This window comes from Macrotis lagotis, chromosome 1 (genome assembly GCF_037893015.1).
Source record: "Macrotis lagotis isolate mMagLag1 chromosome 1, bilby.v1.9.chrom.fasta, whole genome shotgun sequence".
NCBI classification, from domain to species: domain Eukaryota; kingdom Metazoa; phylum Chordata; class Mammalia; order Peramelemorphia; family Peramelidae; genus Macrotis; species Macrotis lagotis.
In genome coordinates this window covers 355,057,391-355,073,563 of record NC_133658.1, presented here as the reverse complement: position 1 = coordinate 355,073,563, position 16,173 = coordinate 355,057,391, and the positions used below count along the sequence as shown (strand labels likewise).

General features: G+C 37.6%; 2 protein-coding genes across 3 annotated transcripts in view; one reads left to right on the top strand and one right to left on the bottom strand.

Moving 5' to 3' along the window:
- The window catches only part of TLDC2 (TBC/LysM-associated domain containing 2), a 34,173-nt gene extending 23,168 nt beyond the window's left edge, over nt 1–11,005 (top strand). The window contains exons 7-8 of the mRNA XM_074202134.1: nt 1,137–1,210; nt 9,388–11,005. Coding sequence (XP_074058235.1) covers nt 1,137–1,210; nt 9,388–9,523 — 210 coding nt within the window. The 3' untranslated portion in view covers nt 9,524–11,005. The remainder of the gene's footprint in view (nt 1–1,136; nt 1,211–9,387) is intronic.
- The window catches only part of SAMHD1 (SAM and HD domain containing deoxynucleoside triphosphate triphosphohydrolase 1), a 54,258-nt gene continuing 47,847 nt past the window's right edge, over nt 9,763–16,173 (bottom strand). The window contains exons 16-17 of one of the 2 annotated variants that reach the window (XR_012473702.1): nt 12,897–13,188; nt 9,763–12,094 (exon numbers count right to left, since the gene is read on the bottom strand). Coding sequence is in view for 1 of the 2 variants with exons in the window: in XM_074212006.1 (XP_074068107.1) it covers nt 13,063–13,188 (126 nt within the window). In the remaining variant the exon portion in view is untranslated. Of the gene's footprint in view, nt 13,189–16,173 lie in introns of both variants that reach the window. The other variant, XM_074212006.1, reaches the window with a different exon arrangement.

Here is a 16,173-nt window from a genome sequence, read left to right as displayed (position 1 = left end):
ATGAAATATATAGAGTCCAGGCCTGGAGTCAGGAAGACCTGATTCAAATTTTGCTTCAGACCCTAGGTGTGTGATGTTGAACAAGTCACTTGACTTTTGTCTGCCTCAGTTTCTTCATTTATAAAATGAAGATAATACTTCCTACCTCCCAAGGTTATTGCAAGGATAAAAAGACAGTATTTGGCTTTGCATACCATAAAATGCCTTTTAAAGGCTGGCTTTTACTATGCTTATGATTATTATCATAATAACCTTGCTGAGATCTGATGATAGGACACTCCTTGCTTAAAAAAACAAAACAAACTTTCAGTGGTTTCCCATTTCATCTAGGATGAAATACAAATTTCTTAGCTTGTCATTTAAGGCTTTTCACAATTTGGCTCCCACCTAACTTTGCGGCTTATTTCAAACCACACCCTTTCATGAACTCCATGTTACAGTAAAAACTAGCTATTGTTAGCTGTTTAGTCATTTTTTTGGTGGTGTCTGACTCTTCATGACCCCTTTGGGGGTTTTCATGGCAAAGATACTGGAGTAGTTTATCCATTTTCTTCTCCAGCTCGTTTTACAGATGAGGAAACTGAGGCAAATGGGGTTTTACATGACTGGAATAGGGTCATACAGCTGGTTTTTGAGGCCAGATTTGACTTCTTCCTGACTCCAGGCCTGTCACTCTAATCGCTGTGCCACTTAGGCCCCCCCCCCATAATAGTCTGATCCTTAAAAAAGCTTTGTGAACATCTTTTCTCCCTTTTAATCCTGGAAAAAAATGCTCTGAGGTAGGCAGGTCAGAGATGAATATCCTCATTTTAGAGATAAGAAGCGGAGTTTCACTCCAAAGTGACCATTTCAGCATCATCTCCACACCCCCCCCCCCACAATCATCCCACTAGAAACGACAGACCCTGTATTTGTGATCCTCAAGCTCTTCCCACTACACCCTACTCTCTTTTTTTCCATATGATCTTCTCTCCCACCTGGAACCAGGAAAGGGGGAGAAAGTACCTGGAAGAATTCTGGAGAAATTCTGGGGATAGGCAAAAGCTTCCCTTCCAACTCTGCCATCAGGTGGTCACCAGAGGTACAGCTAGAGGCCTAAGTCGATATCTCTAAAAAAGGTTTTCTTCATGTTGCAGGTATTTAAGTGGACAGGAAGTAATTCTTTCTTTGTGAAGGGAGATGTGGACTTGCTGATAATGGGGAGTAGCAGGTAAGCACTCTATATAGGTCTTCCTAGGATCCAGGGATGCCATGTTCTCGCCTCTTTTGAGGAACCTGGGTCTGGGTCTACTCTCCTTCCTCCACAAAGCCTCTTTCCAGGTCAAGGTTTTAGCTGCTTGCCAGAGGCTTGCTCAAAAATGAGCAATGTGCAGAGTCAGAGATAAAGCCATTTCTGCGAACAGAGCAGTTTAATATTTTTGGTCCTCCACCCTTCCCTGGTAGGGCAAACTGGACAGCAGGTGTACAAGTTGACCCTGGTGACCTCCTTCCTTAGGAAGAGGGTAGTACTTTCAGAAGGAGCTAGGACCTCCCCTAGACATGGGCAAGGCCAACTTGACCTACAGACCCAAAAAAAGAGATTTAAGGGTGACAGGCATCTCCTGCTCAAACAGCTCTTCTATCTCTTTATCAATGACACTCAACCATTGTGGTTCACTTCTTTCTAGGGTTAAACATTGCCTTATTTTCATAAATTTTTAAAATTGTAAACTTAAATACAGAATTTGAAAGAAAAAAACCATTGCCATGTATACAGCAAACTATAAGAAAGGATTCAATATAAAAGACTAAATTTCCATTTCAAGTAAACCTATATAATAAATACCACACACATCATTTTCAAAGGTATCCAGCTTTGCTTTCTTGTTGGTTTTCTTTGGTTCTCTGCTGTGCTCTTTTTACTTTTTCCTCTTTCCCCAAAGAAGGCTACAATTAAGTATATACACATTAAAATATATATAGATATCGATAAACACACACAAATATACACATATACATTCATACACATATATGTAAGACTATACTATTCTTTTTTTTGCATTTATCATGTTTCTCTGAAGGTGGATAGCATCTTCTTTAACAAGTGCAAGTTTTTCCATGTTTTTCTAAATCAAACAGTTCCTCATTTCCTACACTAACAACATTCAACCCAAACACATTTTACCTGAGAGATTGCCTCTAAAAATTATTTCCCAATTTTAAGTATTCCTTCCATTCTTGGTTGTATAGGTTTTATTTCTATAAGAAAATTTTCATTTAAAATAATTGAAATTATACTTTTTATGCTTCAACAAACCTCATAGTTTAAAGTTGGATACTTCTGTATCTACTTCCTTTATATCTTTTTTCCTGGTTACTTTGAAGTTTCTGACTGTTTGCTCTTCCTGATGAACTTTGTTATTTTTTTTTTTTGTAACTCAGTAAAATAATTTTTTAGTAATTGGGATGACATTGAATAAATAGGATTAGGTAAAAGTGACATTTTAAATACTACATTGACTTTACCTACAAAGATCAAACATTGCTTCAATTATTTAGATGTCAGTTTATTGTTTAAAATGTGTTTTATGTTTATGTTCATATGGTTCATGTATTTTGGCAGATATAAGATCAGTATTTTATACTTTTAAGGTATTTTAAATGGTATAAAAATGATATTGAATAATATGACACATAGTATAGTTTCTCTATTTTTCACTTTTGATCAAACCCATTTTAACTTTGAGATCATGATTATTATTTCCATTTTTTTACATAATAAATTCAACTCTTGCCTTTTATTTTATCTTTGTGGGTATCTTTCATTTTTATAATGTTTCCTTAAAGCAACATATTGCTGAATTCATATTTTTAAACTGCTATCCATTTCTGTTTTAGGGGGAAATTCTTCCCATTTACATTCCAAGCTATAATTACTTGTGTTTTTTCTTCCTTCCTAGTTTTCTTTACTATCCTTCTCACCCTATTTACCCTCTCTTCTCACTCTGCTTTGCTTGTAGCTGCTACCTTGCCCTCCTATTCTTTAATCTAACCATCCCTCCAAATGTCCACCTCCCTTATCCTCTTCCTCTACCTTCTCCCCTCGCCCTCTTATTTTTTTTTTTAGGTTTTTGCAAGGCAAACGGGGTTAAATGGCTTGCCCAAGGCCACACAGCTAGGCAATTATTAAGTGTCTGAGACCGGATTTGAACCCAGGTACTCCTGACTCCAGGGCCGGTGCTTTATCCACTATACTACCTAGCTGCCCCCTCTTATTTTTTTTAAATCTAGAAGTCTTTTTTATACACATATGTTATATATATATTTCTCTCTAACCTATTCCTGTTGAGATGTTCCAACATTACCCACTTTCTTTCTACTAGTTTCTTTTTATGCCTTATTTATATGAGATAATTATTCTTATTTCTCACTAGTTTTATTGATTTATTTATTAATAAATTTACTTTTCCAACTACATGTAAAGATAGTTTTCAACATTCTTTTTTGGGTAAGATTCTGAGTTCCCCATTTTTCTCCCTCCTTCCCTTCCCTACCCCCCTTTCCTTTACTACCTTCTTCCTCTTTGATAGCAAGTAATCTAATATAGATCATACTATGTTAAACATATCTTTAAATTATACATGCTGTGAAAAAACTAGAACAAAAAGGAAAAAAGAACATAAGAAGAAAAAACCAAAAAGCACATAACAAATTTTAAAAATGAAAAATAGTGTGCTTTGATCATTGTACTGCTAGGGAGACCCAAGTCTACCATAGTTGAGCATCACACAGTGTTGCTGTTAAAGTGTACTATGATCTTCTGGTTTTGCTTACTTTGACTCAGCACCAATTCATTTAAGTCTTCCCAGACTTTTCTGAAGTCCCCTGGGCCCCTTCATTATTTTTTACTGAATAATAATATTCCTTCTCATTCATATACCATAACTGTTAACTCATTCCCCAATGAATGGGCTCAATTTTCAATTCTTTGCCACCATAAAAAGAGCTGCTATAAATATTTTTTGTACTCATGAGTATTTTCCCCTTTTTATGATCTCTTTGGGTTAGATTTAGTGCTATTGCTGGATCAAAGGGTAGGAACAGTCTTATTACCTCTGGGCGCAGTTCCATATTGCTCTCCAGAATGGTTGGATCAGTTCACAATTCCACCAACTATGCATTAGTGTCCCAGTTTTCCTACAATCCCTTCAACAATGATCATTTTCCTTTTTTTTTTGTCATATTGGCCAATCTTTTAGGTGTGATGTGGAACCTCAGAGTTGTTTTAATTTTCATTTCTCTAATCAATAATGATTTAGAGCATTTTTTCATAGCTCTATAGATAGCTCTAATTTCTTCATTTGAAAACCTGTTCATCATATCCTTTGACCATTTATTTGGGGAATGACCTGTATTCATTTTTTTGAATTATATTTTATTTATTTTGTTTTACAATTTTTCCCCTAATCTTACTTCCCTTCTCCCACCCCCCACAAAAGGCAATTTGTCAGTCTTCACATTGTTTCCATGGTATACATTGATACATATTGAGTGTGATGAGAGAGAAATCACATCCTTAAGGAAGAAACATAAAGTATAAGAGATAGCAGGATCAGACAGTAAGATACCAGTTTTTTTTTCTAAATTAAAGTTTATAGTCTTTTGTCTTTGTTCAAACTCCACAGTTGTTTCTGTGGATACAGATGGCATTCTCCTTTGCAGACAGGCCAAAATTGTCCCTGATTGTTGCACTGATGGAATGAGAAAGTCCATCAGGGTTGATCATCGCTCCCGTGTTGCTGTTAGGGTGTACAGTGTTTTTCTGGTTCTGCTCATCTCACTCAGCATCAGTTCTTGCAAATCCCTCCAGGCTTCTCTGAATTTCCATCCCTCCGGGTTTCTAATAGAGCATTAGTGTTCCATGACATACCTATACCACAGTTTGCTAAGCCATTCCCCAGTTGAAGGATATTTACTTGATTTCCAATTCTTTGCCACCACAAACAGGGCTGTTATGAATATTTTTGTACAAGTGATGTTTTTACCCTTTTTCATCATCTCTTCAGGGTATAGGCCCAGTAGTGGTATTGCTGGATCAATTTTTGTTGCCCTTTGGGCATAGTTCTAATTGTTCTCCAGAAAGGTTGGATGAGTTCACAGCTCCACCAACAATGTATTAGTGTCCCAGATTTCCCACAACCCTTCCAATAATGATCATTGTCTTTTCTGGTCATGTTGGCTAGTCTTGAGAGGTGAGGTGGTACCTCAGAGATGCTTTAATTTGCATTTCTCTAATAAGTAATGATTTAGAGCAATTTTTCATATGACTATGGATCACTTTGATCTCATCTGTGAACTGCCTTTGCATATCCTTTGACCATTTGTCAATTAGAGAATGGCTTTTTTTAAAAAATTTTGACTCAGTTCTCTGTACATTTTAGAAATGAGTCCTTTGTCAGAAATACTAGTTGTAAAGATTGTTTCCCAGTTTACTACATTTCTTTTGATCTTGGTTACAGTGCTTTTATCTGTGCAAGTTTTTTAATTTAATGTAATCAAAATAATCTAGTTTGTTTTTAGTGATGTTCTCCATCTCTTTCTTAGTCATAAACTGCTTCCCTTTCCATAGATCTGACAGGTAAACCAGTCCTTGATCTTCTAGTTTGCTTATAATATTGTTTTTTATGTCTAAATCCTCTATCTATTTTGATCTTATCTTGGTATAGGGTGTGAGGTGTTGGTCTAATCTAAGTTTCTTCCATACTAACTTCCAATTTTCCCAGCAGTTTTTTTTTTTTTTTAGGTTTTTGCAAGGCAAATGGGGTTAAGTGGCTTGCCCAAGGCCACACAGCTAGGTAATTATTAAGTGTCTGAGACCCCATTTGAACCCAGGCACTCCTGACTCCAAGGCCTGTGCTTTATCCACTACGCCACCTAGCCGCCCCATTCCCAGCAGTTTTTATTGAAGAGTTTTTTATCACAATAGCTGGACTCTCTGGGTTTATCAAACAGCAGATTACTACAATTGTTTTCTGCTATTGCACCTAGTCTATTCCACTGGTCCACCATTTTATTTCTTAGCCAGTGCCAGATAGTTTTGATGACTGATGCTTTATAATATAATTTCAGATCTGGTAAGACTAAGCCACCTTCTTTTGCACTTTTTTTTTTCATTGAATCCCTGGAAATTCTTGACTTTTTATTTCTCCATATGAATTTACTTACCATTTTTCTAACTCATTAAAATAATTTTTTGGAATTTTGATTGATGGGCAGACCTGTGTTCTTTTGAATACATATTAAATAATATATCTGATACATAATATAGTTTCTCTATTTTTCACTTTTGATTAAATCCATGATTTAATTCTCTACATATTTTAGGAATGAGTCCTTTATCCAAAAAGTTAGCTGTAAAAATTGTTTCCCAACTTTCTGCATTCCTTTTAAACTTGGTTGCCTTGGTTTTATTTGTGTAAAACCTTTTTAATGTAACCAAAATTATCCATTTTGCATTTTATAATATTCTCTCTCATTTGGTCATAAACTCCTTCCCTCTCCATCTATCTGACAGATAAACTATTCCTTGTTCTTTTAATTAGATTATGGTATCACTCTTTGTGTATAAATCTGCAGTTACTTAAAAAAATTTTTTTTTGAATTTTACAATTTTCCCCCAACCTTGCTTCCCTTCCCCACCCCCCCACCCCCACAGAAGGCATTCTGATAGTCTTTACATTGTTTCCATGCTATACATTGATCAAAACTGAATGTATTGAGAGAGAAATCAAATCGTTAAAGAAAAAAATATAAGAGCAAAATTAATAATACATAACTTTTTTAAAAATTGAAGATAATAGTCTTTGGCCTTTGTTTAAACGCTGCAATTCTTTCTCTGGATACAGATGGTATTCGCCATCACAGATACCCTAAAATTGTCCCTGATTATTGCACTGATGGAATGAGCAAGTCCATTGAGGTTGATCACCTCATGCTGTTAGGGTATACAATGTTTTTCTGGTTCTGGCTCATCTTGCTCAGCAATCCTGTACTCATTTTGACCTGATCTAGGTAGAGAGTGTGAGATGTTGATCTATGTCTAATTTCTGCCATACTATTCTCTAGTTATCCTAGCAGTTCTTAGCCCAGAAGTCTTTGGGTTTATCTCTTCCACTGATCCAACACTCATATTTCTTAGCCAGTACCAAGCAGTTTTGATGACTGCTGCTATATAATTTTAGATCTGGTAGAATTAGGCCACCTTCCTTTGAATTTTTTTCTCATTAATTCCCTTGATATTCTTGACCTTTTGTTCCTCTGGATGAATTTTGTTACCATTTTTTTTTTCCAGCTCTATTGAACATTTTTTTGTGTAATTTAATTGGTATGACATTGAAAAAGTAATTTAGTTTAAGTACAAACTAGCATTTTTATTACATTAGCTCAGGCCATCCACATCCGTTTTCCCAATTATTTAGATCTGATTTTATTTGTGTGAAGTGTTTTGCAATTGTGTTCATAAAGTTTCTGGGTTTGTCTTGGGAGGTAAATTTGCAAGTATTTTGTTAGCTACAGTTATTTTAAATGAAATTTCTTTATCTCTTGCTGCTGTGCTTTGTTGTTAATATATAAATGCTGATGATTTATGTGGTTTTAACCTGCAACTTTGCTAAAGGCAATGTTTCAAGTAGTTTTTTAGTTGATTTTCTAGGATTCTAGGATTTAAGTATACTATCATAACATCTGTAAAGAGTGATAGTTTTGCCTATTCTAATTCCTTTGATTTTTTAGCAAGGCTAATGGGGTTAAGTGGCTTGCCCAAGGCCACACAGCTAGGTAATTAAGTGTCTGAGACCGGATTTGAACCCAGGTACTCCTGACTCCAAGGCCTGTGCTTTATCCACTGCGCCACCTAGCTGCCCTGATTTTTTTTCCCCTCTTAAAGTTAAAGTTAACATTTCTAATACTTTATTGAATAATATAATAATGAGTATCCTTGTTTCACTCCTGATCTTATTGGGAATGCTTCTATCTTATCCTCATTACCTATAATGCTTGGTAATGGATTTTAGAGAGATACTTATTTTCATTTTAGGAAAAACTCCATTGTTCGAATGCTCTCTGGTGTTTTTAATAGGAATGGGTGCTGTATTTTGTCAAGTTTTTTCAGCATGTATTTAAATAAACGTATGATTTGTTAGCTTTGTTAGGGACAATTAGGCTGATAGTTTTCCTAATAATGTGCCTACCCTGAATTCCTGAATTGCACCACCTAGCCACCCTGTAATCTCTTTACTAATATTTTCTATAAAATTTTTGCATCAATATTTATTAGAGATATTGATTTATAAATTTTCTTTTTCTGCTTTGACTCCTTCCTGCTTTAGGTATCACCCCCGTATTCACCCATATTGATAAAAGGAATTTGGCACAATTCCTTCACCTATTTTTAAAAATAGTTTGTATAGAATTGGAATTAATTGTTCTTTAAATATTTGGTAAAATTCACTTGTAAATCCTTGGAGATTTTTTCTTAGGGAGTTCATTGATGGCTTGTTTGATTTCTTTTTCTGATATGGAGTTAGTATTTTATTTCCTCTTTTGTTAATCTGGGCAATTTATATTTTTGTAAAAATTAACCATTTCACTTACATTGTCAGATTTATTGGCATAGTTGGGCAAAGCAGTTCCAAATTATAACTTTAATTTCCTCAGTAGTGATGAATTCACCCTTTTCCCATTTTTGATAGTTATTTTGGTTTTCTTCTTTTTAATCAAATTAACCAAAAATTTTTCTCTTAATTTTTTTTTGAATCACATCATACTCAGCTTTTTCTTTCAAACTACCCAAATAATGATGACAATCATAAGGGTACTGTTAATATTTTCATAATGAAGTTAGCATTTTGACTTTTATTGAGTCCCTTAAAATTAATCTTTTTTGACTTTTAAAATATTGCAAATAAGAGATGGGGAGGGAGGGGAATCTGACTATGGAACTATAAATAATATCAGACTTTTTTGACCTGATAGTCAGTTTTGCTAAATTGTTTTTTCCTTCTTTAATTCTTATTAAATTTTTAATAAGGGATGGTTATCTGGGAGAGGGAGGACAAACATTTGGGAAGTGTAGGTGATTTAAAAACAAAATGTATCAAAAAAATTTATTTTAAAAAATTGATTACTGAAAATACCTATATCTGCTGGGTACCTGACCTCTGGAGTGGCCAGTTGGCAGAAATAAAAAGGATACAAATAAGAGTCCTAAAAACAAATTTTCAACCAGATCAGAGCTTTGCTGGGGGGGGGGGGTGGCCCTTATTGTCATTCTGAGGCCTCTGACCCAACTGTGCTTTTGCAGTTGGTGTGAAGCCATATTCTGATGCCCAGGTTTCTTTTTGTCTCTAGTGGCCAGTTTGGGCTGTGGTTGGATGGGGATCTGAACCACGGGGGCAGCCGCCCCTGTGCAACCTTCAACAATGAAGTCCTGGCCAGCCAGGAAGAATTCTTCATCCAGGACCTGGAAGCCTGGGCACTGGGCTGATGTGTCCTGCTCTGACCTCCTCTCCAGGCCATACTCACGACTTCCCTCCAAGGGGGAACCAGATGTCACAAGGGAGCAGTTTAAGTTGCCAGCTATGCACATATCCCCATCCACTAAAAGGCTTGGGTAATGTGGGCTAGACTGTAGGGGTAGATACTAGCAGAGCAAATGACTGTTTGCTTTGAATAAACCTGGATCCCAGGCAGTTCTCTTCAGAGCTTCCAGGTAACCTGCCATCAAGTGATCCAAATTCTATGGGCAAAGGGGAAGTAAGTTCCCAATAAATCACCCACTGGAGGCTCAGGGACTGGACATACACCTTTCCCTTCCCCTCACATCTACCCTATCCTTCATTTTTTCCTGGGAGATTCACAATGAACCCCCTGGTTGGTGTCCATCTCTGCCCCAGACCAAGGGATGCTCAAATGCTGGATTCTACTCCAAGAGCTGGCTTAGGTATGCAGAGGTTCCATCATCCCGATTCTTCCAGCTCACAGGCCTGGTCCAACATGAATCACAAACTACCCAAATCCATGGCCGGCTGAAACCCAAGCCCCGGAGTAAATTCTTTGTTGGGGAAATATCCGGCAGCTACTGGGGTTAGGAGGCTCATCAGCATGATGGCTAGTTCTTTTATCAGGAGTCCCAATGGAGAGAGGAGGAGGACTAGAGGACAGCTAAGGGGTTATCCAATATCCCCTTTGGTTCTGAAGTTGCTTAGGAGAAATCACTGGCCTTTGGGCACCAGAATCAGTTTTACTCTCCTGTTGTCAGCACCTATTTTTCCCTTTCCCCATTGTTAAAAGATGCATCCCTTTTATAGCAGCTACTCCTTCAGAAGTTGAGACATAGAAATCAGCTTGGGGGGTGAGAGAATGAAATAATGAGGTCAACGTGAATCCTGTTCTTTCGTCCAGAGAGAACAATCTCAGTTTAAGACATGGTTCGAGTCTCCAATGAGGACAAGAGCGTGGAAGAAGTCTGGAGAGACCAGGATGTTTGGTTGGAAATACATTCACAAAGCTTTATTGCAGTATTTTTCTATACCTTTCATAGTAACTGAGTTTTCAAAATACAATGTTCTTAATAAGAGAATATTCTGTGATTCCAGCAGCAGACATCAGAGTCTATTTGTACACAAATCAAAGGTATTTCTTAAGTAAAAACTGAACATTGAGCCTGAGGCAAACATTAAAAAATAAAACGTATCTGCATTTTTCAACAGGACAAAAATACAAACAGCAGATTTTGAACTTCTGCTCTTACCTCCCCAAATTGTGCAATGATGATACAGTAGTAGGATATAAAGTTCCCAGGTCAAGCATGGTTCAACAATATAAAACAAGCTTTGCTATTACATTCCTGCCCTTGATTCTGGATATATAATCTCAATAAAAATCACTTATACAGTACAGTAATTCCGAGAACCTCATTTTTTTTTCTAACTTCCCTTTTCCTCTCCTCACCCATTTCTTCTTGTCAATAAACAAAGTGATTTGTCTAAGGTCACATTAGAAATCAGTGAGCTATAGTATAAAAAAGAATTGGAGAAAGGGTATCAGGGGCTGTACTTTCTTATTCAGTTGACCAATTCAAAGTCATCCATTCAGAGGGAGGATAATCCTCAAATCATGTCCATTTGGTTTTTTTTTTGAAAAGGCAATTGGAGAGAGTCACCTAACTAGTCTGAGGCCACATTTGAACTTGACCCCAGGGTTGGTGCTCTAGCTACTATGCTACCTAGCTGCTCCATGTCCACTTGCTTTTGAGATATAATCTTGTATCCACTTGGTGACTCTCTTAATCCCCTTCCAGTCTGACCCTAAAAAGTGGAAGCACTCATTAGACTGGGGAAAGGCTACCCACCCAGACCCCTGGGGACAATCCTTGAAGATCAAGGCCACTGGATGACATTGAACTGTGATGGCAATCAAGTTAACAAATATTTTTAAGCTTCTATTGTGCGCAAGGTCCCATGTGAGGTGTAGATAATAAATCAGTCTCTCCTCCCAAGGGCTTTATAATGCAGCATGGCAGGTATTCATCACTACAGTACAAGATAGAACACGATGAGGTAACATGGGAGGTATATCAAGTACCACAAAGGATAAAAAAGGCAAAAGATTTTTTCAGATGAGTGATCATGGCAGGTTTCATGAAGACGACAATAATCCTGAAGGACTTGAAAGATTTTACCTCCCAGTGAACAGTCTGGAAATGTCTAGGGACATCTGCTTTGGGGATGTGGCCTGCATTCCCCTTTCCCGTGCCAGCAAGCCAGGACCAGACAAGACCTTGGCATGGGTAGGATGGACTGGCATGAAAATATGCATAATGAAGGATGAGCAAGGGTCCAGGGTTCTCATACTGGCCTGGGCCTCAAGGTCACCAAGGAAGTCACCAGGGTGGCAGCAAAGGCTGGTCCTTTTGCCTGAGCAACACCTTGACCCCGTCTATTTTGTTGAGTCTGCAGAAAATGACTCCCCTGTCAGAAGTGCTTGGGAAAAGTGGTTTTTATATAGCAAGGCCTTCTTACAGTCTTGTTTATTCAGAAATAAGAGTCAACGAAATCTGGAGAGAGAGGGAAGTCATTTAGTTGAGGATGGAGCTCCTGTGGCAAAGTTGCCCTGGGTTAAAGCCTAGATAAGGTCTGGAGAGGGACTGACCAGACAAAAGGCCATTTAATCCGCCTATTTAAATTGAAGAATGTGTCTTGAACCCTTGTGGTTTTTCCCTACCAAGTGCCAACACGAGAGCTGCCTTCCCTCAAGTTTACAGGAGACTAGTAAGGTAGAGCCTCATACCCCTAAAGGATTCTGCTTGTTTTAACCAGGGGATGGGCAGGAGAGCTTTAGTTTCCTATTCTACAACTGGGAGGCAAAACACCCAATCTACTAAGTCTATTTTTGTTTGTTTGTTTATGCAAGGCAAAAAGGGTTAAATGACTTGTCCAAGGTCACATAGCTAAGTATTTAGTGTCTGATGTCGAATGGAACTCAGGTCCTCCTGACTGAAGGGCAGAGCCAACCTTTTTGCCCCTTATAAATTTTTTAAATGGTTTTCCTCCCACAGGGACTGTGTGTATATATATAAAAGAGTGGCAGGTTTTTTTTAAACATAAAGAATTAAAAGTTGTAGATACCAGGTCAGCTTTGAATTAAGAAAAAAAAATTTCTACTTTTCCTGCAGCCTGCAGATTATATACCTACCTGATATAATATCCTCCTATTCCCTCTTATAAAAATTGTTCTATTGCAACTAAAAAACCTAAAATTGCCATGCAGTTTGTTTTAAGTGTTGTTTGTAATGAAATTCTCTCTTTTTGTAGCTCTCAGCTCCCCAAGCTAAGAGAAAAACCTTGTGATTTATTTACATTTTGATCAGCTTCTGATTGAGAGATATGCAGAACAGCTTTGTTTGAAGAAGCCAAAAAGGAGATGGTAGGTGTATTTAAGCCTTCTTGCAGCAGCTTGACTGGGGCAGATCCCTTTATAGGAAGCAGATATGTGGATACAGAAATGTGGATCCCATTCTATTAGTCAATTCCCAAAAAGGTTGGCTCTGGCTTTGGAACCCTCTCTATTACGATCTGGTCTTTGGTCTCCATACTGGGGATTCCAACTCGCGTGCATAGGTGTTAATGTTGGGGCTACAACATCACCATCCTATTTTGTTCAAGAAGAAAAAAATGACAAAGGAAAAGATAGTTATAACCACTTTATCTCAAAGTAAGGATGGGTACAATTTTATTAGACTCAGAAAAATGGCAGAGTGAAAAAAGAATTAGGAACTCAACTAACCCAATCACCTCCCATTTATAGATTAGAAAATTCAGGATTAGGAGTGAAACATCTTGCCTGATTTGGCAACATAGGAACATAGCTAAGTTAGTGAAAGAGCCGACAAGTCCTTGGACCTCCCAACTTCTTCCTCTTGGTACTCTTCCTCCCACAGCAAGTTCACCTCCCCAACTTATGTGTACACAATGCACAAGTCCCAAGCTCAGCAAGAGACCAAGAAACCTCATAGAAACAAAGATTTAATTAGCATTACTGTCAGACCTTATAGAACCCACTTCCAAAAGGAATCCTTGATTAGGATTACACAGGACCCCAGCAAGAGCTCTTACTTGTGTTTCTAAAAACTAGGAGCTGGCAGTACATTCTTATGTGACCACAAGGACATCCCTGTGAGGCAGGTAACTGGCTTAACATCATAGACTGAGGGTAGTGAACTGTTTTCTGAGTGAAGCACAGAGGAGAATCTCAGCCTCATTAGTAATCCAGACTATTACCTGATGCAAACTTCCTCTCTGTCCCTAAATAGATGATCCCTCAAAACAAAAGACTGCTGGCAGTTTGGAAGGGAATAAAGACCAAGCTGCAGGGGAGCCCCAAGACTAGATATGTTTACAGAAGGAGGTCCCTTCTAGATGCCTTGAGATGTGGGCCCCAGCATGTGTCCCATGAGAAAAGCCACGGTACCTATTTTTTGATGACTCAGCACAGCCACCTGTCCTATTTGCGTCCCTCCCTCCCATGCTGAGATTTGGTTATTCTGTGCCTCAGCACTTCCAAAACAGACTGATCATCCCCTGTGCCAGCCAGTATGTCCCTGTTCTCCTTCTCCAGCTTTCCTATTTCTAATAGGTTTAGAAAGTCACCTTGGCCTTCAACCTTTGAGTCTACCTTTGTTATACCTAGTCAGATACCAAGATTCATCAATTCTTCCTTAAAAATATCCTGACACAGATCCTTTCCTCTGCAATACTGGTAACATAACTCTAGTCTACAGAGTCTTCAAAATATGTCAAAATTACTTAATTTCTTTCTTACTGGTACCAAACTCCAATTCTTCCTTGGAAGAGTCTTCATCACTCAATGGGTTTTCACTGTTTATAAAACAAAATCCAAACTCCTTAGCTTGGCTTTTTCTCTATAATCTGACCCTTCCCTATTTATTCAAGCTTAATTCCCACTATATCCCATTATTTCAATCAAATTGAGTTTTATACCAACTTGTTACATTTATTGTAGATTTTAAGACTTTGTCCATGTCAATTTCTTCAATGTGCCCAAATCCTATCTATGCACAAAGTCTTAGATCAACTATTTTCTTTTGTTTCAACTTAATTTTTAAAAAAGAATTCTATTAAATTCTATTAAAAAAGAATTCTATTGCAACACTCACAAAAATTTGAAAAATAGTAATATAGGAATGGGTTCAAGATGGTGGAGTAAAAAGTAGGGATTTGTCTGAATACTCCAAAAATCCCCTACAGACAGCTTTAAAATATTGCCTCAAAATGAATTCTAGACTAGCAGAACCAGCAAAAGGACAGAGTTAAACAAGTTTTTAGGCCAAGACAACTTAGAAGATTGACCGGAAAGGCCTGCCTCTGTAGAGTGGGGTGGAGCCCAGCCTGGTGCGGCACGGGCCACTCCCCAGCAAGTCATCAGCTGCCTCCAGATGGCCAGCTGCACTGGATCAGCTGCAGCAGCTTCTGGAATGCTCACCCCCCCCCCCCCCAACCCTGAGGAGGCCAGACAACAGAAGATTACAGGGAACCTTTGGGTGCAAGACACTATTATACAGCCACAGCTAGAGTGGGGTCACAGGAAGAGGAGGAGGAGGACCATCAAACTAGAGCGTGCTGCCACAGGGGGGTGGTGACCCTGGCACAATTCTGAGTTAAAAAAAAAACTCTTGCTATTGCTCACAGACCACTGCACCACTGCACAGGCAAGGAGAGCAGAGACCACCCCTATTCTTAAGTCATACCAGCTTGGAAGAACTGAAAATCTGCAAAGCCCCAGAACTAACTCTGAGAGCAGTATTCCTTCTACCCCATGAGCCTCTAGAGCCCAACTCTCATGTGAAGTTAAAAGTCAAGAAATAGGTTAGGGAAATGAGTAAACATCAAAAAAAAGAATCTTAACACAGATTTTTACTATGGACCTAGGAAAGCTCAAAACATTCAGAAGAAGACAACAGTCACAAAGAAGACAACATTCAAAGCCTCAAAGAAAGATGTGAATTGGTTAAAGGCCCAAAAAAGAATTCCTGGAAATGCTCTAAAAGGATTTAAAAAAAAAATCAAATAAGAGTTAAAAGAAAAACTGGGAAAAGAAATGAATGAAGCAAAGAAATCATGAAAAAAGAATCAACAGCTTGGTAAAAGAAGCACTAAAAACAATGAAGAAAGTAACACCATAAAAATAGAACAGGCCAAAAAATGTCACTGAAGAAAAAAATTTTTTTAATTAGAATTGAGAAGTGGAAAGCTAATGGTTCCACAAGACATCAAAACAATCAGAACAAAATCAAAAGAATAAATTTAATAATAATTTAATAATAATAATAAATAATAATTTAATAAAAAATAAAAAATAATATGTGAAATAGATTCATTGGGAAAACAACTGACCTGGAAAATAGATTGAGAAGAGATAATTTAAAAATTAATGGACTACCTGAAAGCCATAATTTAAAAAAAAAGGAGTCTAGAAATTATCAAGGAAAACTGCTTGAATATCCTGGAATCAAAGGGTAAAATAGAAATCAGAAAACTGATCATCTCCTCAAAGAGATCCAAAAAAGCAAAACTTTCAGGAATATTAAAATCAAATTTGAGTCAATATTATAGTCAA